The 24089-nt window shown below is 52.2% G+C and overlaps 1 protein-coding gene across 1 annotated transcript; it reads left to right on the top strand.

Annotated features, from left to right (window-relative positions):
* On the top strand, nt 1-23335 carry SELENON (selenoprotein N). The gene is made up of 12 exons (XM_037828121.1): nt 1-210; nt 1037-1154; nt 11612-11745; nt 14632-14844; nt 15054-15178; nt 15725-15862; nt 17436-17517; nt 17926-18114; nt 18396-18501; nt 19610-19722; nt 19818-19919; nt 20874-23335. Exons 1-12 carry the CDS (start codon nt 16-18, stop codon nt 21042-21044), a joined length of 1686 nt encoding a protein of 561 aa, XP_037684049.1. The 5' UTR covers nt 1-15; the 3' UTR covers nt 21045-23335.
* The last annotated feature ends 754 nt before the right edge of the window (nt 23336-24089 follow it).

Genomic DNA, 24089 nt, shown 5'->3' with positions numbered 1-24089 from the left:
GCCGCGGAGCCGGCCATGGGCCGGGCCAGGCCGAGCCAGCTGGGGGCCCAGCCCTGGCACCCCGCCGCGCCGCCGCCGCCGCCGCCCGAGCCGCCGCGGAGCCGCGCCCGCGCCCTGGCGCTGCTCGGAGCCCTGCTCGCCGCCGCCGCCGCCGCCGCCGCCGCCCGGGCCTACGCCCGCCATGTCGAAGCGCAGGCGGCCGCGCGGCAGGTCCGCGGGCTCGGAGGGGCCGGGAGGTGGGGGTGCCGGGGAGTGCGAGGCGGGGAGGAAGGGCCTGGCGCCAGCTCGCAGAGGGACCGGGCACCGGCGATGCGCCGGGGGTGGCGACTTGGGTGAGGGAGGGAAGGTCCTTCCCCCAGCCGGGCGGGCGACGGGGCGCAGCGGAGGGGATGGGGCTGAGGGGCCGGGATGGGAGAGCCGCCGAGGGGGCTGGGTCCCCGAGGGGTCGGGTCGAGGGGTCGGGTCGGAGGGACATCCAGGGGGCCAGGGAGGGGTCCACGGAAGGGATGGAGCAGGGGGCCTGGGACTGACTGGAGATGCGTGGCCCCCGTTCTGCAACTTGGAAGGACTGATGGGGAGGAGGTGAAAGGACTGGCCCAGTGTGAGGCAGGGACTGGGACAGACCGGAGGGGACAGTCCAGAGGGGTGACTTGGGCAATGGATGGACCATGAAGGCTCAGAGTGAAGTGGCCCAAGGGAGTCGGAAGTGGGGCAGGGCAGCACTGGGACAGTGGGGAGGGGAGACAGAAGACAGTGGAAACCCAGACCAGGTTGAAGCAGGGGACAGAGGTTGGGGCGACAGACTGGGAGGGAGGGCCGCGGATGAAGGCACAGAAGGAAACAGGGACCAGGGGGCACTGGAGGGGGAGTGGGGGGCTCTGAGGCAGTTTGGAGTTGTCATTTGGGCACTGGACTGGGAGATACCGAGAAGCCTCCCTCAGCTCTCACCTGGAGTTGGAAACAACTGCCTTTTGGAGTCAGGGAGACTGGGGCATCTATCTGACCAGCACTCAGCCTGGTCCCTTCCCCCCAACAGGAATCTGCGCTGAAGGCCCTGGGGACCGAGGGCCTCTTTTTGTTTTCCTCCTTGGACATTGACCGGGATATGCACATCAGCCCTGAGGAGTTTAAACCCATTGCTGAGAAGCTGACAGGTACAGGAGAGGCTGGGGCTGGGGAGGAGGGAGCCCAGGGTACCACCCGCGGCTTCTGGGCAGCCCCGCAGGGAGGGAAGACCCTGGGCTTGGGCAGCTCTGGGCTCCCCCCAAGCTCTGCCACACCCTCAGCCTGTTTCCTCACCTTGAAGAAGAACACTAAAGTTCCTTCACCACCTCTTCCCTGGCAGCCATGGCTTTAAGCACCGTGTGTGTTATCTCTTGAATCCTCACAATAGCCCTGTGGACACTACCATGATACCCATGTTTGCATCTGGAGAGACTGAGGCACAGGAAGGTTAACCAACTTGCCCAAGGTATAGAAGCCAGGATTAGCACTGGGACCATCTTGCCTAGTGATACCTAGTGATGTGCAGAAGGCATTAATAGACAGGAGCTGTTACTGTTATTAATATTAAACTCAGCTTAGGTGTCATCAGATCCACAGCCCATTCTTGCCATCCAGTTTTGCTCAGTCATAATTAGTGATTTTATTTTATTTTTTAAAGATGAGGGGCTGAAACATTCTAATGAATTAGAAAATGCTTCTCTTACTGCCCCACAACCATCTCCATTTCCCTCCACCTTCTTGTGACATTTCTTGAACTTAGAATCTTGGGCCGCTTCTTGTTACCCAAATTGCCCAGAGTGAGTCAGCAGGTGGGAAAGGCAAGAAGGAGAGCCGCCAGCTGCTCTCAGGTGCATCCACTCCATCGCACTGTGATGGGCTTTCTGTGTTTCAAGGTGTGTCAGGTAGGTCAGCGTCTTGCTGTCCCGGTGACCAGTTGTCACCACCAGAAAAGGGAGGTCAGATGAAAAATGCTAATTTGCTGGAGTGGGTCTTTGTGTCTCTTGGTGGCTGTCAGCTCTATCGTGAAAGCAGACAGGTAGGTAAAAGGTCACCCCCTTGTGGATTTCCTTTTACCTCTTAGATTATTTTGCATTCCCTTCTCTGAGTATCCACACAGGCCACTTCCTTGTCCTTTTTTTATGGCCAGAGAGTGAGAGTTCCTTCATATTGACATATTAGCAAAGCTTGCTGGACTCGGGGACACTTAATTTTTTTCACATAAATCCTTTTCTCCATTAGGGGAGAATAATCTCTCCCTTCATGACTTCCTACACCACGGTGAGTGCAAAACTGGACCAGATGCTAGAAAATCTGAGAACTAAGAGGAAAAAAATTCAAATCAGGCAGGAATCAGAGGCAAACAGTTCTCTCTAGTTGGTGGAGCTATGAGTGTGTTAAATTTTCTGCCTTACACCTTAAAAATTTTTTTTATCTTCATTTTATTGAGATATATTCACATACCATGCAGTCATACAAAACAAATCGTACATTCGATTGTTCACAGTACCATTACGTAGTTGTACATTCATCACCTAAATCAATCCCTGACACCTTCATTAGCACACACACAAAATAACAAGAATAATAATTAAAGTGAAAAAGAGCAATTGAAGTAAAAAAGAACACTGGGTACCTTTGTCTCTTTGTTGTTTGTTTCCTTCCCCTATTTTTCTACTCATCCATCCATAAACTAGACAAAGGGGAGTGTGGTCCTTATGGCTTTCCCAATCCCATTGTCACCCTCATAAGCTACATTTTTATACAATTCTCTTCGAGATTCATGGGTTCTGGGTTGTAGTTTGATAGTTTCAGGTATCCACCACCAGCTACCACAATTCTTTAGAACCTAAAAAGCGTTGTCTAAATTGTGCGTAAGAGTGCCCACCAGAGTGACCTCTCGGCTCCTTTTGGAATCTCTCTGCTACTGAAGCCTATTTCATTTCCTTTCACATCCCCCTTTTGGTCAAGAAGATGTTCTCCGTCCCACGATGCCGGGTCTACATTCCTCCCCGGGAGTCATATTCCACGTTGCCAGGGAGATTCACTCCCCTGGATGTCTGCTCCCACATAGGGGGGGGCAGTGATTTCACCTTTCAGGTTGGTCTTAGCTAGAGAGAGAGGGCCACATCTGAGCAACAAAGAGGCATTCGGGAGGAGGCTCTTAGGCACAATTATAGGGAGGCCTAGCCTGTCCTTTGCAGCAACCGTCTTCCCAAGGGTAAAACCTACGGTAGAGGGCTCAACCCATCAAACCACCAGTCCCCTATGTCTGTGGTCATGTTAGCAACCATTGAGGTGGGGTAGGCCAATACCCCTGCATTCTCCACAGGCTCCTCAAGGGGGCACTACATTTTTTTTCCTTTTTTTTTTCCTTTTTTTTTTTTTTTACCTTTTTTCCTTTTTAAATCAACTGTATGGAAAAAAAAAAAAAAAAAAAAAAAAAAGGAAACATACAATAAAAGAACATTTCAAAGAGACCATAACAAGGGATAAGAAAAAGAAACTAACCTAAGATAACTGCTTTACTTCCAACCTGTTCCTACTTTACCCCAAGAAAGTTACATAATATAGCAACATTTCTGTGAACTTGTTCCTACTATATCCATCAGAAATTAACAGACCATAGTCATTCCTGGGCATCCCCAGAACGTTAAATAGCATATCTGTTCTTCTTGGATTACTGTTCCCCCTTCCTTAATTGCTCTCTATTGCTAGTTCCCCTACATTCTACATTATAAACCATTTGTTTTACATTTTTCAAAGTTGACATTAGTGGTAGCATATAATATTTCTCTTTCTGTGCCTGGCTTATTTCGCTCAGCATTATGTCTTCAAGGTTCATCCATGTTGTCATATGTTTCACGAGGTCGTTCCTTCTTACTGCCGTGTAGTATTCCATCGTGTGTATATACCACATTTTATTTATCCACTCATCTGTTGAAGGACATTTGGGTTGTTTCCATCTCTTGGCAATTGTGAATAATGCTGCTATGAACATTGGCGTGCAGATATCTGTTTGTGCCACTGCTTTCCGATCTTCCGGGTATATACCGAGAAGTGCAATCGCTGGATCAAATGGTAACTTTATTTCTAGTTTTCTAAGGAACTGCCAGACTGACTTCCAGAGTGGCTGAACCATTATACAGTCCCACCAACAATGAATAAGAGTTCCAATTTCTCCACATCCCCTCCAGCATTTGTAGTTTCCTGTTTGTTTAATGGCAGCCACTCTAATAGGTGTTAGATGGTATCTCATTGTGGTCTTAATTTGCATCTCTCTAATAGCTAGTGAAGCTGAACATTTTTCATGTGTTTCTGGCCATTTGTATTTCCTCTTCAGAGAACTGTCTTTTCATATCTTTTGCCCATTTTATAATTGGGCTGTCTGTACTATGGTCATTGAGTTGTAGGATTTCTTTATATATGCAAGATATCAGTCTTTTGTCAGATACATGGTTTCCAAAAATTTTTTCCCATTGAGTTGGCTGCCTCTTTACCTTTTGAGAATTCCTTTGAGGTGCAGAAACTTCTAAGCTTGAGGAGTTCCCATTTATCTATTTTCTCTTTGTTGCTTGTGCTTTGGGTGTAAAGTCTAGGAAGTGGCCGCCTAATACAAGGTCTTGAAGATGTTTTCCTACATTATCTTCTAGGAGTTTTATGGTACTTTCTTTTATATTGAGATCTTTTGTCCATTTTGAGTTAATTTTTGTGTAGGGTGTGAGGTAGGGGTCCTCTTTCATTCTTTTGGATATGGATATCCAACTCTCCCAGCTCCATGTGTTGAATAGACCATTATGACTCAGTTCAGTGACTTTGGGGGCCTTATCAAAGATCAGTCGGCCATAGATCTGAGGGTCTATCTCTGAATTCTCAATTCAATTCCATTGATCTATATGTCTATCTTTGTGCCAGTACCATGCTGTTTTGGCAACTGTGGCTTTATAATAAGCTTCAAAGTCAGGGAGTGTAAGTCCTCCCACTTCGTTTTTCTTTCTTAGAGTGTCTTTAGCAATTCGAGGCATCTTCCCTTTCCAAATAAATTTGATAACTAGCTTTTCCAAGTCTGCAAAGTAGGTTGTTGGAATTTTGATTGGGATTGCATTGAATCTGTAGATGAATTTGGGTAGAATTGACATCTTAATGACATTTAGCCTTCCTATCCATGAACATGGAATATTTTTCCATCTTTTAAGGTCCACGTCTATTTCTTTTAGTAGAGTTACGTAGTTTTTTGTATAGGTCTTTTACATCTTTGGTTAAGTTATTCCTAGGTACTTGATTTTTTTAGTTGCTATTGAAAATGGTATCTATTCTTGAGTGTCTCTTCAGTTTGTTCATTTCTAGCATATAGAAACATTACTGACTTATGCGCATTAATCTTGTATCCCGCTACTTTGCTAAATTTATTTATTAGTTCTAGTAGCTGTATCGTGTATTTCTTAGGGTTTTCCAGATATAAGATCATATCATCTGCAAACAATGACAGTTTTACTTCTTCTTTTCCAATTTGGATGCCTTTTATTTCTTTGTCTTGCCGGATTGCCCTGGCTAGCACTTCCAGCACAATGTGAATAACAGTGGTGACAGCGGACATCCTTGTCTAGTTCCTGATCTTAGAGGGAAGGCTTTCAGTCTCTCACCATTGAGTACTATGCTGGCTGTGGGTTTTTCCTGTATGCTCTTTATCATATTGAGGAAGTTTCCTTCAATTCCTACCTTTTGAAGTGTTTTTATCAAAAACAGCTGTTGGATTTTGTCAAATGCTTTTTCAGCATCTATTGAGATGATCATTTGATTTTCCCCTTTTGAATTTTTAATGTATTGTAATACATTGATCGATTTTCTTATGTTGAACCATCCTTGCATGCCTGGAATGAACCCCACTTGGTCATGGTGTGTGATTTTTTTAATGTGTCTTTGGATTCGATTTGCAAGTATTTTGTTGAGGATTTTGCATCTATATTCATTAGGGAGATTGGCCGGTAGTTTTCCTTTTTTGTAGCATCTTTGCCTGGTTTTGGTATTAGATTGATGTTAGCTTCATAAAATGAGTTAGGTAGTGTTCCATTTTCTTCAATGTTTTGAAAGAGTTTGAGTAAGATTGGTGTCAGTTCTTTCTGGAAAGTTTGGTAGAATTCCCCTGTGAAGCCATCTGGCCCTGGGCATTTATTTGTGGGAAGATTTTTGATGACTGATTGGATCTCTTTGCTTGTGATGGGTTGATTGAGGTCTTCTGTTTCTCTCTGGTCAGTCTGGGTTGTTCATATGTTTCCAGGAAATTGTCCATTTCCTCTACATTATCCAGTTTGTTGCCATACAGTTGTTCATAGTATCCTCTTATAATTTTTTTAATTTCTTCAGGATCTGCAGTTATGTCACCTTTTTCATTCATTATTTTGTTTATATGGGTCTTCTCTCTTTTTGATTTTGTCAGTCTAGCTAGGGGCTTGTCAATCTTGTTGATCTTCTCAAAGAACCAACTTTTGGTGATATTATCCTCTCTATTGTTTTTTTGTTCTCTATGTCATTTATTTCTGCTTTAATCCTTGTTATTTCTTTTTTCTACTTGGTTTAGGATTGGTTTGCTGTTCATTTTCTAGCTTCTGCAGTTGATCCATTAGTTCTTTGATTTTGGCTCTTTCTTCCTTTTTAATATATGCGTTTAGTGCTATAAATTTCCCCCTTAGCACTGCTTTTGCTGCATCCCATAGGTTTTGGTATGTTGTGTTCTCATTTTCATTCGTCTCTATATTTAGCAATTTCTCTTGCTATTTCTTCGTTAACCCACTGATTGTTTAGGAGTGTGTTGTTTAACCTCCAGGTATTTGTGAATTTTCTAAGTCTCTGATGGTTATTGACTTCTAATTGTATTCCATTGTGGTCAATCTTTTTAAATTTATTGAGGCTTGTTTTATGTCCCAGCATATGATCTATTCTGGAGAAAGTTCCGTGAGCACTAGAAAAGTATGTGTATCCTGGTGATTTGGGATGTAATGTCCTGTATATGTCTGTTAAATCTAATTCATTTATCAGATTGTTTAGGTTTTCAATTTCCTTATTGGTCTTCTGTCTGGTTGATCTATCTATAGGAGAGAGTGATGTGTTGAAGTCTCCCACAATTATTGTGGAAACATCAATTGCTTCCTTTAGTTTTGCCAGTGTTTCTCTCATGTATTTTGTGACACCTTGATTGGGTGCATAGACATTTACGATCGTTATTTCTTCTTGTTGAATTGCTCCTTTTATTAGCATGTAGTGGCCTTCTTTGTCTCTCAAAACATCCCTGCATTTAAAGTCTATTTTATCTGAGATTAATATTGCTACACCTGCTTTCTTTTGGCTGTAGCTTGCATGAAATATTTTTTTCCATCCTTTCACTTTCAGTTTCTTTGTGTCCCTGTGTCTAAGATGAGTCTCTTGTATGCAACATATTGATGGTTCATTTTTTTTGATCCATTCTGCGAATCTATATCTTTTTATTGGGGAGTTTAATCCATTTACATTCAACGTTATAACTGTGAAGGCATTTCTTGAATCAGCCATCTTATCCTTTGGTTTATGTTTGTCATATATATTTTTCCTCTCTCTCTATTAATATCCTTTAATGTACCCATACCGAATCTCTTTAGTACTGAACCTTTCTCCAAGTCTCTCTGTCCTTTCTTTGTTTCTCTGTCTGTAGGGCTCCCTTTAGTATCTCCAGTAGGGCAGGTCTCTTGTTAGCAAATTCTCTCAGCATTTGTTTGTCTGTGAAAAATTTAAGCTCTCCCTCAAATGTGACGGAGAGCTTTGCTGGATAAAGTACTCTTGGTTGGAAATTTTTCTCACTCAGAATTTTAAATATATCATGCCACTGCCTTCTTGCCTCCATGGTGGCTGCTGAGTAGTCACTACTTAGTCTTATGCTGTTTCCTTTGTATGTGGTGAATTGCTTTTCTCTTGCTGCTTTCAGAACTTGCTCCTTCTCTTCTGTGTTTGACAGTGTGATCAGAATATGTCTCGGAGTGGGTTTATTTGTATTTATTCTATTTGGAGTTCGCTGAGCATTTATGATTTGTGTATTTATGTTGTTTAGAAGATTTGGGAAGTTTTCCCCAACAATTTCTTTGAATACTCTTCCTAGACCTTTACCCTTTTCTTCCCCTTCTGGAACACCAATGAGTCTTATATTAGGACGTTTTATATTATCTATCATATCCCTGAGGTCCGTTTCGATTTTTTCAATTTTTTTCCCCATTCTTTCTTTTATGCTTTTATTTTCCATTCTGTCATCTTCCAGGTCACTGATTCATTGTTCAACTTCCTCTAGTCTTGTACTATGAGTGTCCAGAATCTTTTTAATTTGGTCAACAGTTTCTTTAATTTCCATAAGATCATCTATTTTTTTATTTAGTCTTGCAATGTCTTCTTTATGCTCTTCTAGGGTCTTCTTGATATCCTTTGTATTCTGTACTATGGCCTCATTGTTCATCTTTAGTTCTTTGAGTAGCTGCTCTAGGTGCTGTGTCTCCTCTGATCTTTTGATTTGGGTGCTTGGGCTTGGGTTATCCATATCGTCTGGTTTTTTCATATGCTTTATAATTTTCTGTTGTTTTTGGCCTCTTGGCATTTGCTGAACTTGATAGGGTTCTTTTAGGATGTGTAGACCAATTGAAGTCCTTATCTCTAATTTATCAGATCTACAGCTTCGTGGAGTACACTTTCTCTAACTAACCAGCAGGTGGCGTCCACGAGCCACCTGTTCTCCACAAGCCAGTTCTCCCCTGCTTTGCCTTTTTGGTGAGTGGGGGAGTGAGTCTTGTGGGGTCCAATTGGTGTACCAAGCTTGCGTGTGTAGTTGGTGTTGTCCGCCCTGTATATGGGGCGTGTTTCTGGGCGGTCAGGGAGTGGGGGTGGCTCTAACAATCAAATCTCCCTGGTGATCCTGGAGTTTTAAAGCTGCTGCAATAGTCTAATCCTTCAGTTCAGTCCTGCCACAGTTTGTCTCTGCCACTGACCCACAAGTCCTTTGTATTGGCGTATGGCTCCTGAGAGTTTCAAGTGGGTCCCTCTTCCAGGCCGTGCACCCCCTGGTCCTCTGTTGAGGGATGACTTTGCTGTGTCACAGGTGAGTGCCGTCCCCCCAGGGCGGTTCTGGGCTGCTGGGCTGTGTAGGGAGGCTCCCAGTCTGCTGAAATGATGGCTGAATGGGGCTTTGTTAATTCACACTGCTCCACCTTCCCAACTCTGGGACAATCAGCTGAGGTTGCAGGGAAGGCTAATGTCCACACCCAGTTTTGTGGAGTGTGCCTGTTATTTGAAGCACTTCCGTCACACTGGGTTGTGTGGGGCAGCTCTGGGCTATGGGGCTGGCGATGGGCAGGAGTGTTTCCTGTCCACCAGGATGATGGCTGTGAGCAGACACCCCCCTTTCCTTGGGAAGTTGTGGTGGTTAGTGAAATTTCTCAGCCACTGAATTATTGCCTTTTGTCTCAGAGCTCTCTTAGTTCTGCTCTTGTCTTGACCTGCCCAAATTGCAAGTCTTTGAAGCTTTCTGTATTGGGCTTCTTAGAGTAATTGTTTTAGAAAAAGAAAAAAGGATTTAAAAAAAAAAAAAAAGGGCCCTCCTCACAGATCTAATGGGTTAGTGAAATGCTAAGAGACAAAGCAATTAGGGCCATTAAGGAAAGGTCCACAGGGCAGAGAGATCAGCTTTTCTTTGGGATTTGCATATGAGCCTGAGGGCCTGAGCTCTGCCCTTCCCCTTTCTATGTTCACCAGAACTCCAAAAATCCTCCGCTTTTATTTTGGAGTTTTTCATGCTGTTTTTTTCTATGTCTTTCTCCTCTCTGCTGGGCTGGCTGCTCTCAGATCCTCTGGTGTCTGGTCTCAGTCTATCTATGGTTGGAGTATGGATCAGTAGAATGAGTTTCCGATAAGGGCTGCCACTGCAGTTCTCCCTTCTCCTTCCCGGAGCTGACAGCCCCTCCTCCCACGGGACTGAGCCTGGCAGGGAGGGGCGCGGGTCCTCTGGCCGCAAAAACTTACAGATTTCGCTGATCTCAGCAGTTCCACATTTTCATGAGTGTTGTATGAAGTATGCCCAAAGTCAGATTGCTCTGTGGTGTCCAGTCCATGCAGTTCCTGGCTTTCTACCTACTTTCCTGGAGGAGTAACTAAAACATACAGCTCACCAGTCCGCCATCTTGCCCTTAAAATTTTTACAAATTGTTTACAATGGGCAGATATTATTTAGAAATCAGGAAATAAAAATTTTTTATTAAAGAGCTATAACATGCTGGGTATCGTTCTTAATAATTATCTGTGATAACAGTGAAAGAATTAAATAAGCAAAGCAGACTAATAACCCTTCACATTCTTATTTCTCCCTTCTGAGGTTTCGAGGTTACCAATCAGAAACTTTTTGACTTACAAATGCAGAAATAACATCGAATCTTTAGAACAGAGATTTACAGCAGGAACAGCTGGGGATAGCTAATTAAAAAGCACAGTGTCTTGATTCCAGCTTCTTAAGATTCTGATTCAGCAGGTCTGAGGTGGCATCTGGACATCTGTAGTTTAAAAAGGTATCCTGGGCAATTCTGATGACACTTCATTTAAGAAGTGCTTTTAATACTACATTCGATCAGTCAGTCAACAAACACCCAGCATTGTGTCTGTACTACGAGCTGTGCTGGGACCTGGGAGAACAGACATGACAAGTCCCACCCCAGCTTTATTCCTTTATGTGTATCTAAGTGCCCCACCTTTCAGTTAGTCATCTCTTTTGAAATAAGCTTCTTTGTTCCTTAAACCTTCCTAATTATTTCCTCTACATTTCAAAGATCATAGACTTGGCAGATATCTGAGCAGAAAGAGATCTGAAAAAATGAAGCTCAACCACTGTCAAGAAGCAGCTTCCTGCCCGAGGCCACCCTAGGTGGACCCAGCCCTGGATTTGTCGCAGGCTTGGTTTGGAGAACAAAGAGAGGGGTGGCCTTTCCAGAACCAGCCTGGCCTGGTGGAAAGAACACAGGTTAGGGTCAGAAGAATTAAGATTGAGCCCCAGCTCTGTGACTCCCTCACCTTGAAACCTCCAGGGAAAGTAATGCAGCTAAAGTTTATCATGGGCTTACTTTGTCCCAGGCCTGGTGCTAAGCACTGTACCTGAATTATCTGTTTTAATCCCTGTAACAAGCCACTGGCTGACAATGACCCCACTGATGGGTGGTGGAGCCGGAATTGGAACTCAGGTAAGCCTCGCTGCATAACTGTGCTCTCACTCATTATTCATAGTACTCATTATACCGTGTGTAGCTGAGAAACTGAGGCTCAGAGAGGTTGATTTCCCCCAGTGGGTATCACATTTGAGCATGGATTTAGAATAGAAGAGGGATTGAATCCTGACTTCCCTACTACCTAGCTGTGTAACTTTGGGGAAGTCACTTCACCTCTCTGAGCCTCCACTTGCTCATTCATAAAACAGTTGGTAATAATGTTAGCTGCCTCAGAGGGCAGCAATACACACTGGCTGTTATTTGATGATTAACTGTTAACCGCTCCCTGGGCCCAGTGTAGATGCCCAGAGAGAAGTCTGAGATGTCTCCAGGGGATCTGTCTCTCGTAGGGTCAACTCCTGTCACCAGCTACGAGGAGGAGGAGCTGCTGCCCGACCCCAGTGAGGAGACACTCACCATAGAGGCCCGATTCCAGCCTCTGCTTCCAGAGACCATGACCAAGAGCAAAGACGGGTTCCTGGGAGTGAGTTGAGGGCAGACCAGGGTGGAGCCCCATGGGCGGGACCACAACAGCAGCCCAGAGCATCCGAGTAACCTGCCTCCTGCCCTGGCTTCATCCTCCCTCCACCCTCCCTCCATCAGCTGTCCTCCGCTTGCCCACTGTGCCAGGCCCCATGCCAGGCCCCGGGGCTCCAGAGCATGTCCCTGCTCTCCAGACACTGGTCTGGTGGGGGAGGCAGGACAGATAAGAAGGAGCCTCTAACCCAGATGGAAAGAGTGACATCTGGCAAGGTGAAGTATGAAGAGGGCATAGCCAGGTGGCTGTAGGGCTAGGGAGGTTCGGCTGCAATAGAGACTCTGCAAATGCAGCCACCTCACTTACTGTAACGATTACTTTCTGTAAGATATTCCTCCCTCCCCGCCCCCGCACAGGGCAGTGAGTTACTTGACGGCAAAGCGTGTGTCTCACTGACTGGTGCAGCCCCAGGCCCTTTGCACACTGCCTGACACTGGCTCTGTTGAACTCAGCCGGACTAGGCCTGAGGTCCAGCCCCTGGCGGGGGTAGTGAGGAGGACTTCTGAGAAGGCAGCCCCTGCGCCCTTCCTGCAGGAGTTGGAGAAATAGTCTTTACCAGCCCCTCCACCACCCAGGGCCCTTTGGACAAGGTCACAGGCCATCACAGGACCTAAGCGTCCTGGGGCCCTGCCTGCCTTTTCCGCCCCCTCTCCTACCCTGTCCTCCTGGCTTTCTCTTCCTTTCTTCCAAATCACACTTTCTTCCAAATGTGAGCCTTCTCATATGCTCTCTCTCTGCCAGGAGCAACTTTTTCTCTGCCTAGCTCACACCCAGCTTTTAAGTCTCAACTGAAATGTCACTAATCATGAGCAAAGGCCTGAAGGCAGAAAGTGCCAGGGCTGCCAACCGAGGGCAGGTAGCTGGTGTGGCTGGACCAGGGCCCGTGCAGGGGCATCCCGGCCAGCGGGGCTGGAGGGGAGGCTGCCAGGCCACAAAGGGCCTTGGTTGCCAGGCTTCGGGCTTCGTTCTGCAGCAGCAAGAACTGGTAGCAGATTTTGAAGTGGGGGAGTTCCCTCATCAGAGCTGTCCTTTCCAGGCAGACGGCTGGTGGTGTGTGTGTGTGTGTGTGTGTGTACGTGTGTGTGTGTGTGTGTGTGGCATGGGGAGTGGTGGGAAGTGAAGGAACCTGGAGGCAGGAAACCAGGTGCCCGGGAGGAGGAGGAGGCAGGCTGGGGGGTGGCAGAGGTGGGGAGGGGAAGGGTGGCATGGAGGGGTGCTGGAAAGGAAGAAGGGGCAGGGCCTGGCCCCTAATGGAATGTGGGGTGACTCCCGGGCTTGTGGCTGATGACCAGGAGCCTGGTGGGCAGTTTGCCCAGAGGGGGATGTAGGAGGGGAGCACCTGTGGTGGGCGAGAATGACATCAGTTTGGAGTTGGAGTGAGGTACCTGGGGGGCCTCTGGGTAAGAGGGTCCATACACAGGTTTGACCTTCCACAGAAAGGCCTAGGATGGACAGGGGTTTGGCGGTGATGGGCCCTGAGTGGTGGTTTAAAACTGCGGGAGCAGATGAGCCCCCCAGAAAGTGATGAGAAGAGTAGGGGCAAGGCAGGCTCCCAGGACACACCAGCACTCATGGGGAGACAGGTCACAAGCAGCAGCCCCAACCGGCCCCTTTCCCACTGCCCCCACCTCCCCCAAGCCCAGTGCCCCTTCCCATCTTCTCCCGAGCCTGGGGTGGCCCACCTGTGAGCAGGCCCAGTGGGCGGGCGGGCAGGCTCCACCTGGCCCTGCACAGCCAGCCCTGCTTGAGGACCTGCCTGTTAAATTGCACCCAGTGGGAGCTCCCGGCACCTCTTTCCTCCCGCCTCCCACTTCCCACTGAGCCTAGGGCCCTGGAGGTGGGGAAGGAGTGGGGAGCTTGCTGCTTGTCAGAGACACTCGTGGCTCCCTGGAAGCTGAGCTCCTTGAGGGGTGCCGGCTACTCCCCAGTTGCTGATGCCTCAGAGGGCAGGGCTGCTGCCTGCAACCTCAAGGGCAGGGAGAAGCCACAATGCAGGGCTCCTGCAGGTGGCCCCTACGTGCTGCAGGGCCCCACTCTGTGCCACAGGCTGGAGCGTGGGCAGCCCCCGGGCCCTGCTGTGCACTGTCTCCCAGGTCAGCTCAGTCTCTGGTGAGGGATGGCACTGGGCAGGCCTTTGCCAGTGGGGCACAGCCTGTGGAGGGCAGGCCGCCCTGGAAGCAGGGGCCCTCTCTGCTTCCTTCCTTCCTACTCCTGTGGTCTGAACTGCTCTTGGCCCACAGATTTCACCCAGAAGAGGTTACCTGCCACCCTCATCAGACTTAGCTCCAAACCCAAACTCTGACCCCTCTATGGGACTCTTAGCCCCCAGGAGGAGACTTGGAGAGGGCATCCGGGATGGAAAGCAAGCCTGGTGGAGGGGTGAGGAAGCCCGGGCAGGGTGGTGGCTCCAGGGGCTGGCGGCTCATGCAAGGGAGTGGAGGCAGGACCACGTGGGGCGTGGGGCCAGTCCGACTCGGGCTCGGCAAGGGAGGGAAGCAGCAGCCAGAACCCCCTGCAAAGCTCCGCCACCACTCGCCCCATTCCAGACCTGGGGTGGCCCCTCCAGCTCCCCTGTCCTCGAGCAAGCTGCTGTGGCCTGGGGCTGGGCCTGAGGGTCCCAGGGGCTGGGGAGGGTGAGATGGGCTCTGCTCTGGCGGGAGAGCTCCAAGCACGTGGCCCTCACGAGGGCAGGAGAGTCCCTGGGCTTCTTCCTTGGCTCCTCGGCTCATGGGCTGGCTCAGGGTTCGAGGGAGACCTCCACCCACTCATGGGGCAGGGTTTCCCTTGACCATGGTCCTCGGAGCCCCAGAGCTCTGCTTTCCGCTGCCTCAGGTCTCCCGCCTGGCCCTGTCCGGCCTCCGCAACTGGACGACCGCAGCCTCGCCAAGTGCAGTGTTCGCCGCTCGCCACTTCCGGCCCTTCCTTCCCCCCGAAGGCCGGGAGGAGCTGGGCGAGCCCTGGTGGATCATCCCTAGCGAGCTGAGCGTCTTCACCGGCTACTTGTCCAACAACCGCTTCTACCCACCACCCCCCAAGGGCAAGGAGGTGAGGGGAGCCCCTGGGGAGCCGCGGGGCCCCTCTGCCTGGGCCCAGGCAGGACCCCTCCGTGTCTGCACCGGCCCCGCCCGCTCCCCTGCCTCCCCTCCGGCTTCCCCCCACACACACCTGTCCTGGCCCTGTAGGTCCAGGTGGACCCTCAGCTGGGGTCTCCAGGCCCAGAGAGCCAGCCCAGGGTCTCCACACCCTCCCCACAGGTCATCATCCACCGGCTCCTGAGCATGTTCCACCCTCGGCCTTTCGTGAAGACCCGCTTTGCCCCGCAGGGCGCCGTGGCCTGCCTGACCGCCGTCAGTGACTTCTACTACACCGTGATGTTCCGGTGCGTGGTCCTCGCAGGCCCCATCCCCACCTCCCACCCTGCCCGGGGACACCAGAGCCCCATGGGAGGGCCACGGCACCGGGGCCGCAGGGGCCTGACTCGAAGCCCCCAGCCCCATTGCTTAGCACTCAGTGGTCTCGGGCGAGCAGCTTCGGCTTGCTGGGCCTTGCTTCCTCGTAGAGCATGTGAGGATTCAGCGAGAGAAGGCGTGGAAAATGCTTAGCACTGGGCTGGCAGCCACTCCTGTGTCTTCAGCACAGAAAGGGGTACATAATAATTGTGACATGAGGCCACACAGACCCTAGAGAGGCTGTAGGAGCAGAGGCATGTCACAGCAGGCTACTGGAGAAGGCAGTGTATGAACTGGGCCTGGAAGGACAGGCAGCATTGGGAGGGCTTCGTCCCTTGTCCCTGCCCCTGCCCAGCCCTCTCCCCCACCCAACAGTCTGGCCTTATTCCCTGGGTTTCCGGACTTTGAGGAAAGAAGTGAGAGGGTGGGCTCTGGCTCCACAGGGGGCCTTCTCCCAGCCAGCCCCTTATCCGCAGGATCCACGCCGAGTTCCAGCTCAGCGAGCCACCCGACTTCCCCTTCTGGTTCTCCCCCGGCCAGTTCACCGGCCACATCGTCCTCTCCAAAGATGCCACCCACGTCCGTGACTTCCGGCTCTTCGTGCCCAACCACAGGTGGGAGCTTGGCACCAGCTACAGTCCACCCCACCCCCGAGCTCCAGGGGACCCACAGGCCTGCTCAGTCTGCTCTCCCTTCCTTTGCTCCCCAAAGCCACCTTGCTTTCGAGGGGCCTGGACCCCTCTTGGGAAGGGCCTGGGTTGTTACTGTCCACAGGAGGGAGGTGCCTGAGGAGATTGGAGGGAGGGACCATTTCACCTCCCTGGTGCCGGGTGGACCTGGCCCTCCACTCTGAACCTGAGGACCCACTGCAACAGGAAACAGAACCTTCCTGAAGCAGGGGCCTCCAGCCTTCTCCTGCTGACAGGCAGACCTCAAACCCACCCCTAACCACAACCCGCTCCTGCCACCCTAGGGGAGGCCAGCTTGTGGGTAGGGACCCCAGCTGGTCGGGGTCTGAAAGACTTCCCGGAGGAAGTGACATCTAAGCAGAGACCTGGGGGCTGAGGAGGGCTGAGCCAGGCCCCGGGAAGAGCTCATTCAGAGGGCCTGAGGGCAGGTCCTACAGCGGTAGTGGCTGCCGCGAAGCCTCAGGGCTTCTGGGTCGGCTGGATGCCAACCACCTGCCTCCCTGCCTGCTTGGGATCAGCCACCTGACCCGGGAGTCCTGGCCCCACTGCGATAGGTGGCTGTAGGCAAGGCCCTGGCCCTCCCCAGGCCTCAGTTTCCTTATCTGCCAGATGGTGGCCGACCCTTGACCTGTCCCACAAAGCAGGAGTAAGGGGACGTGTGGAATAGCCTAGGAAAAGAAAGCTGCTTCCTTCCCCACACCCTACAGGAGTGGCTTCCTCTTCCTGCCTGGAGATGTCAGGGCAGGAGTACAGGGGTGTCCCAGGCCACAGGAAAAGGAAGGAGAGGAGCATGCACTACTCCTCCCCCTGGCCCAGCAAGCCCCTGAGCTCCATCAGGCTCAGCCCAGGGCTGGGGAGGAGACGGGGTGCAGGCATATCTGTCTCCAACCCAGGCTTTTTGGGATGGGAGGTCCTGTACTGGGTGAGATGGAAGGAGATGGGGGCAAAGGACCAGCCCGCAGGGACTGCTGGCCCCTCCCAAGGCACCCAAAGTGGAGGTGTTGGTTGTTAGTCCCGGCTTCCCCTGTGTGGCAGATCTGAGGATCACACATGGTCTGACCAGGTGCTGCCGTCTGCTCTGAGGCTGGAGGAGGAGTGGGAGGCCCGCGCCCCACTTTCCCCTCCTGCCCAGCTCTGTGTCCTCTGGCAAGGCACTGACCACTTCTGCCTCACAGGGTCGTGGGTGGCACACGGGACTCCTGTACGTCAGTACCCAGGTGCAGGTGTGAAAGTGAGCTTCAGAGGGCTGGGCCAGTGGTGGGTGGCATGTGGGTGCCCGCAGGGGGTGCAACCAGGGGAGAGGCTGGGGCCAGACTTGGCTACCGGAGTCCCAGCGACCTGGAGCCTTTGGGTGGCTTGTCTTTTAAGTGGTGACAGTGACTGTGCCCAGCCTTGGGGTTGTGCATGCTCAGCAGATGCAGCCTGGTACCTGTGTAATGGGCTCTGAGGACGATGGTGGTCCACTCCTTCCAACTTCGCTGCCCCTCGCCCGTCCCAGGTCTCTGAATGTGGACATGGAGTGGCTGTACGGGGCCAGTGAAAGCAGCAACATGGAGGTGGACATCGGCTACATACCCCAGGTGATGCAGGGATGGCTCCAACCCAGGCAGGAAGGTGGGGCTCGACTGCGGGACCCAGGCTGCTGGGGAGGCCCAGCTGGCCCGGAGGCCCAGGGCCACCTAGGGTGGAGGACACAGCTCCCAGCAGGCTGAGGCCACCTGTCCTGAGCTGGGGCTCTGGAAAGCTCCTGCACACAGGGCCCAGGGTCTGATGGGCCTCAGACAGCATCAGGTGGTATGGCAGGAGCCCTGGCCAGGCGCTCTGGCTCTGTCCCCAACTCACACTGCGGCCCCGGCCAAGGCCCTGCCCTTCCCTGGCCTCAGTCTCCCCATTGCCTCGATGAGTAGGATGTTTTCATGGGTCTCTCAGGGCCCCTTGAGCTTTCCACCCAGCTCTGAGATATCCTTTACCACCCACCTCTGGCCCAGATGGAGCTGGAGGCCACGGGCCCCTCCGTCCCCTCCATGATCCTGGATGAGGAAGGCAACGTAATTGACAGCCGCCTGCCCTCGGGGGAACCCCTCCAGTTTGTGTTTGAGGAGATCAAGTGGCAGGAGGAGCTGAGCTGGGAAGAGGCCGCCCAGCGCCTGGAGGTGGCCATGTACCCCTTCAAGAAGGTGAGGTGGGCAGGCTGGTGGGCAGGGGTGAGGACAGAGCCACTGGGCAGGGGTGGGGGCTGCGAGGTCAGGCTCCCTGGTGCTAGGGCTTTGGGGATAGCTGGTGTGTACAAGGGCTTGCTGCTGAAGTATCTCCCTGCTGGTCAGCCTGGTGCCAGACGGAGCCCCCAGCCTCCCCTTTGCCATTCAGCAACCACCACAGCCCACCGCCCCTCGTGCTGTATACTCAGAGCCCCTGAGCTTGTGCTCAGACAGTAGCATCTGTCTCATCCTGGCCCCAGGTCACCTACCTGCCATTCTCTGAGGCCTTTGACCGAGCCAAGACTGAAAACAAGCTGGTGCACTCAATCCTGCTTTGGGGGGCCCTGGATGACCAGTCCTGCTGAGGTAAGGGGTCCCAGACAGTTCTAAGGAGGACGGGAGGGGGAGACGTCACACCTGGTGGGATGCAGGAGGCTCTGAGACCAACAGAGGGACTCGGGGACCCACAGGGGCCAGGTGTGGGGTGAGGGATTAGGGGGTTCTGTGCTGAGCCAAGAGGAAGCTGCCGGATGCCTAGAAAGAGCCCTGACAGACGGTTCCAATCTCAACTCAGCCATTTTCAGCTCAGAGACCTCTTGAGCCAAGCCATTTCCCTCCCTGGGCCTCGGTTTTCTCAACAGTAAAAGGGGGGGAGAATTGTGAGAATGGATATGAAAGGGCCTTGTGAGCTGTGAAGTGTCATATGCAAGTAAGAGAGAATAATGTCAGCGGCTGGACTTGCATCCATTTATTGAGGAAATTCACCTAAGACCTGCTAGGGGCAAAGTTCTCTGGGCATCCAGCAGTGGATACAGTAGAACAAGGCTCGTGTCCTCTTCCAGTCCCTCAGAAAACATTTGCTGGGCATCTACTGGGCCAAGCCGTAGGCTCGGTGCTGGGGTTCCTGCAAGGAGGAAGCCAGAAGCAGCCCCTGCCCTCGGGAGTGCACAGTGTAGTGCAGAAGCCAGACGTTGAGCAAATAATTACAAGTGTGAGTGTTATACAAGGCGAGGTCCAGGGTGGCACCAGAGTGTGTAACTGGGGTTCAGGGAAGATCTAGAGGAAGTGACATTTAGACTGAGAATTTGAAAGATGAGTAGGAGTTTGTCAAGTGACAGGAGGAAGAATGTTCCAGGAAGAGGGAACAGTCTGTGCAAAGGTCCTGGGGCCCAGAGGGCTTGGTGGATTTAAGAAGCTGTTGCTATTACAGGGCCCTGGGCCCCGTAGACCCCCACCCCCCACCCCAAAGCTCAGCCTCGGATGTCCATATGTTGTTGTTAATTACAGCCTCCAACTATTTAGCACCTGCTCTGTGGCAGTTCTTTGAATCTCTTACTTCATCTTGGTGCAGAGTCCATTCTACAGTCCATGAGGTTTACCCAAAGCAAAATTTTTGCTGATTGGAACCCAGTAAGGCATGGGGTGTGTGTGGGGGGGTGCCTCACCTTTCTGACCTCAACCTCTCCCCTAACAGGTTCAGGGCGAACTCTCCGGGAGACTGTCCTGGAAAGTTCGCCCATCCTCGCCCTTCTCAACAAGAGCTTTGTCAGCACCTGGTCCCTGGTGAAGGAGCTGGAGGACCTGCAGGTGGGTGGGTGGGTGAGTGGGACCAGTCCCTCCGGGAGCCCCCAGGGCCATAGTGGGGCCCGAGGCAGCAGGAGCGTGCCCAACTGTCCCCACAGAACAACCAGGAGAGCCCGGCCCTCAGGAAACTGGCTGGCCTGCACCTGGAGAAGTACAGCTTCCCGGTGGAGATGATGATCTGCCTGCCCAACGGTACCGTGGTAGGTCCCCACCCCCAGCCAGGCCTCTTGGGGCACAGATCCGCAGACCTCCTCAGGCTTTGGGTCTGGCTCTACCACTTCCTGGCTATGAGCTGGCCTTGAACTGGTCTCTTAACCAATCCGAGACTCAGTTACCCCCATCTGTAAAGTGGGTGTGGTGATGCTCACCTGCCTGCCTCGTGCAGGTATTGGGAGGCTACCACGAGAAGGGTGGAGAAGTAGAAGAGGGCACCAGCCAGGAGGCCTCTGCTGCCCCAGGCTCGGGGTGATGGGAGCAGGACCTGGTGGGTCTAGGAACCAGGAGGAAAGCTCTACGGGAGCCAGCCAGCTATTCCAGGTTCAGTGCCTGCCCTGTGGCAGGGCCCTGGGGCCATGGAGATGAACAGACAGGACTCTGCCGGGAGACCTCCTTCTGGCATGTATTCCTGTACTCTTGTGGATTCGTTTGTTTGTGCATTCATTTGCTAGTCTGTTCCGTTTGTTCATCCCCTGGGCACCTGCTCTGTGCCAGGCTGGGCACAAAGGTAAAGACCTGGCCCTGCCCTTCGAGAGCTCCCCAGTTGGAAGGTGGCCCATCAGGGGTTGTGGGCACTTTGATAGGAGTATGGAGTTCAGGAGTCAGGGGAACAGAGGAAAGGTCATTTTGGGGTGGGGTGGGGTTAGAGGTGGGGAACAGAGGGGTATAGCAGAAAAGGTGACATTGAAATGGATTGTGTTTGCACCCAGTGGAGGAGATGTGGAGAGCTCTGTGGTCAGAGGGCCCCATGTGAGCAAAGGCAGGGAGAGAGAACAGCCTGGCCCAGCCTGGGAGGGGCTCACGGCTGCAGTGCCTGTGTGCGATCCATCTCAGAGCCAGAAGAGTCAAGGCCCAAGAGTGGCTGCTTGTCCCAAGAGAACAGGAGTGGGCAGGGAGAAGAGGGGAGCACTGAGCCTGGGTGGGGCCCCTTCCCCCAGGTCCACCACATCAACGCCAACCACTTCCTGGACATCACCTCCCTGAAGCCCGAGGACATCGAGAACAATGTCTTCAGCTTCTCATCCACTTTTGAAGACCCGTCCACAGCCACCTACCTGCAGTTCCTGAAGGAGGGACTTCAGCGAGGCCTGCCCCTCCTCCAGCCCTAGTGTGCCCACCAGGCAGGTGGGAAGCCAGGCCAGAGAAGGGGATCTGGAAAGGAAGTCCTCCAGCACTGGTGGAGAGGGCTCCTGCCCCTCACACCCCAGAGCCTCAGTGGTCCTTGGCACGCTTCAAACTTCAGACCCTCCTAGGCAGGCTGTGGGGTGCGTCCGAGCTCTGCCTTGGTGACGGTGGGTAGGCAAGGGAGTGGATGACCGGATGGCTGAAGCTCTAGCTCTGGCTGCCCCACCTGTCCTGTCCTACTCACCTGGCCTGGAAGCTGCTTGGACTTCACGACATGGGGCCTGGGTGATCTCCCGTGACCTCACCCACACAGAGTCGTGGAGTCCAGGCCCTTGCGGGTTGAAGAGTAGGGAAGAGTGGATCCTAGGGAGGCAGGGCCACCCCTCTCCTTCCTTTCAGCCCCCACCCCTTCCTGAAAGAAGCATCAAGAAGGCCCAGCCAGGGGGACCAGGCTGCGAAGGAACCACTCCTGTTTGTCTAGAGCCTTCTTTCTGGCTGCCTTCCTGTGCCTGGTGTCCCCAGCCGGGGTCAGTCTCAGCTGGGGCAGTGTCCTGGAGCCTCTGGGCAGAACCAGGGTGGCTCCCCTCCTTTGGAAGTGGAAATCACCTTGCACCCCTGCTGCACCCCACACCTGGGCTTGCCACTCAGTCCGACCTAATGATAGGACCCTGGACCCCTGCCTCAGGACCTGCTGGAGGCCAGCTGTCTGGGGAGGTATACTGCGAGGCAGACTTCTGCTCTTAGCAAGGGAGACCCCTGAGGGGTCCTTGAGGCCCAGGGCCAAGGCACCCTCACCGCCCGCCCCAATTCAGGGTCACAGCAGGAGTGCTGGAGCCAGCGTCCCTTGTAATGCCTCTCTCCTCAGACCTCGGCTCTGGACAAGATTAGCGCAGCTAAAGAACACAGCCTCCCCCAGAGCCGGGCTGACCCCACACCAGCTCGTCCACCACTGGGTGGCGGACGACCCTCCCTGGCCACTCCTGGGGCCTGGGTCCGCATCCTGAGCCACTGACCATGGCCAGTCTCTTTTTTTATACATGCAGAAAAGTGTTTTTATGTGAACTTTCTAACAGTTTGTAGGTATTTTTGATAACCCCCGTGCCAAGAAGGAAGGGAGTGATGGCTTCCCCCAGCAGCTGCCACATGACGGCTGGATCTGAAATCCCAGATGGATCCAGCCCGATCTCTCTGCAGTTGCACCTATGGGAAGAAATATTCCTCTCTTTATTCTCCTCTTCCAGCTTTTTAAAAAACATTTCTCACGGGACTAGCACACCCCAGCCCTATCCTTGTCCTCCACCCAGGCCCTGAGGGGCTCTTGGGCTTCCATTAAGGCCTTGGAGCCAGGCCAGGTGCCCCCAAGTCGCGGGCTGGGACTCACTCTAAAACCCAGCGGAGGCGGTGCTCCCAGCTCCCCACCTGCCCTGCTCCCCTCCCGCCTGCCCTCCCGTTTCCACATCGAGGCTTCCTCACAGCCAGTCTTATCCTCAATTTTGTATCAAAGTGCAATAATAGTTGTCAGTTCCCAAGAGCCTTTTCTATCTGAGGCACTTTGCTAAGATTACAGGTATTTTCTCACCTAATCCTCACAACAAACCCGTGAGGTGGGTAATTGTTTCCTTTTTGCAGATGAAGAAACTGAGGTTCAAGGAAGTAAAGCGACTTGCCCAGGGTCACTCAGTGGTAGAGTTGAGATTCAAACCCACATGTCACTCCAAAGCCCATCCCTTTTGTTTTGGGGGTGTTTCGTCTTAACACTGCACCCCATCTCTCTCTCCTGTTTTCACTGAGGTGGAAAGCCAGGCGTCTCCCTCCCCTCTGATCTCTGCAGACCCAGCGAGGCATGAGCCAGCCAGCTCAGCTGGGTTCTTTCTGTCCTGGGAGGTAGTGCTGTCCACGCCCGTTACAGGGAAGGAGAGCACCTAAGCCTGTCTCGGTGCCTCTGCCATCTCCTTAGGCACCCACCGTGGGTGAGGGAACCACCCAGTGTCAGCAAAGACTCAGTTTCCCACCCAGTGAGCTCTTCCCCTCACGCTGCTCCAAGAGGGCCGCCTCCACATTTAACCTCTCCCTGTCCCACGGCCTCGGCCTCCGGGGCTGCCTCACTTTCCCATTCAAGTGCTGATTGCTTGGGCTTTCTGCATCCCAAGCCTCTGTCTGTCCCCCACGGAGCCTCGAGGTGCATGGTAGGTGAGGTCCCCAGCTGCCCCTTTGTCACCCCTCTGCCACTTCCTTCCCCTGCCCCCATGTCCTGTAATAAAATTGGAGAGACTAAGGTGGTTCTAAGTGCTTTTCATTTGAGCAGGACATTGTTAAGTTCTGTCCTTCCATGGTCAACTCCGTCCCCTGTTGGGATTGGCTTAGCAGATGGGCAGTGGCTGGAGAAGACTTGAGCTGGAATGCTTTTGGGGACTGTATTATGTCACCAGGGGACTTGAGTGACTTGCCTAAAATAAGTTTGTGGTAGACCCACTAGTAGAACTCACTGTTTTGATAATCTGCATGATACAGTGCAGAGATGGCATCTCCAGTGCCAAGTACAGCCAGTGGATAGTGGCTGCTGGTGCCCTGGGTTAAGAAAGATTCTAAAGTTAAAACCAGGGTCTTAGGACAGGTTCCCTGGAAGCAGAGCCTGAGATAGGCATTCAGGTAGATGTGATTTTTTTAGGAAGTACACTTCAGGAAAAACCTGTAAAAGGGAGTGAAGCAGAATACAGGAGGGGAAAAAGCTGAGCAGAGATAGCCTTGACCTGATGCCCTGGTGAAGAGCTATGGGGCATAAACCGCTTGGCAGAGTCACTTCCTTTTGAGGTATTGAGCCAACCTTTTGTACCCTGTTCCAGTCTTTGGCTTGGGGGTGGAGTAACTTCCCAGATTAGGGGGCTCCATCCTCCCTCCAGTCAAGAGCAATTTTCTGGAAAAGGGGACAGCTGTGAGCAGCCAGTGCAGCAGCTGGGGGATGGATTCACTGGCTGGGTGACTATGGGTGGGGCACCAAAACAGCATCTACACACCAGGAAAGGGTGCTA

Source organism: Choloepus didactylus, chromosome 2 (assembly GCF_015220235.1).
Source record: "Choloepus didactylus isolate mChoDid1 chromosome 2, mChoDid1.pri, whole genome shotgun sequence".
In the NCBI taxonomy this organism is placed as follows: domain Eukaryota; kingdom Metazoa; phylum Chordata; class Mammalia; order Pilosa; family Megalonychidae; genus Choloepus; species Choloepus didactylus.
Note: the sequence above shows the minus strand (reverse complement) of the source record. Positions and strands in the feature narration are given on the sequence as shown.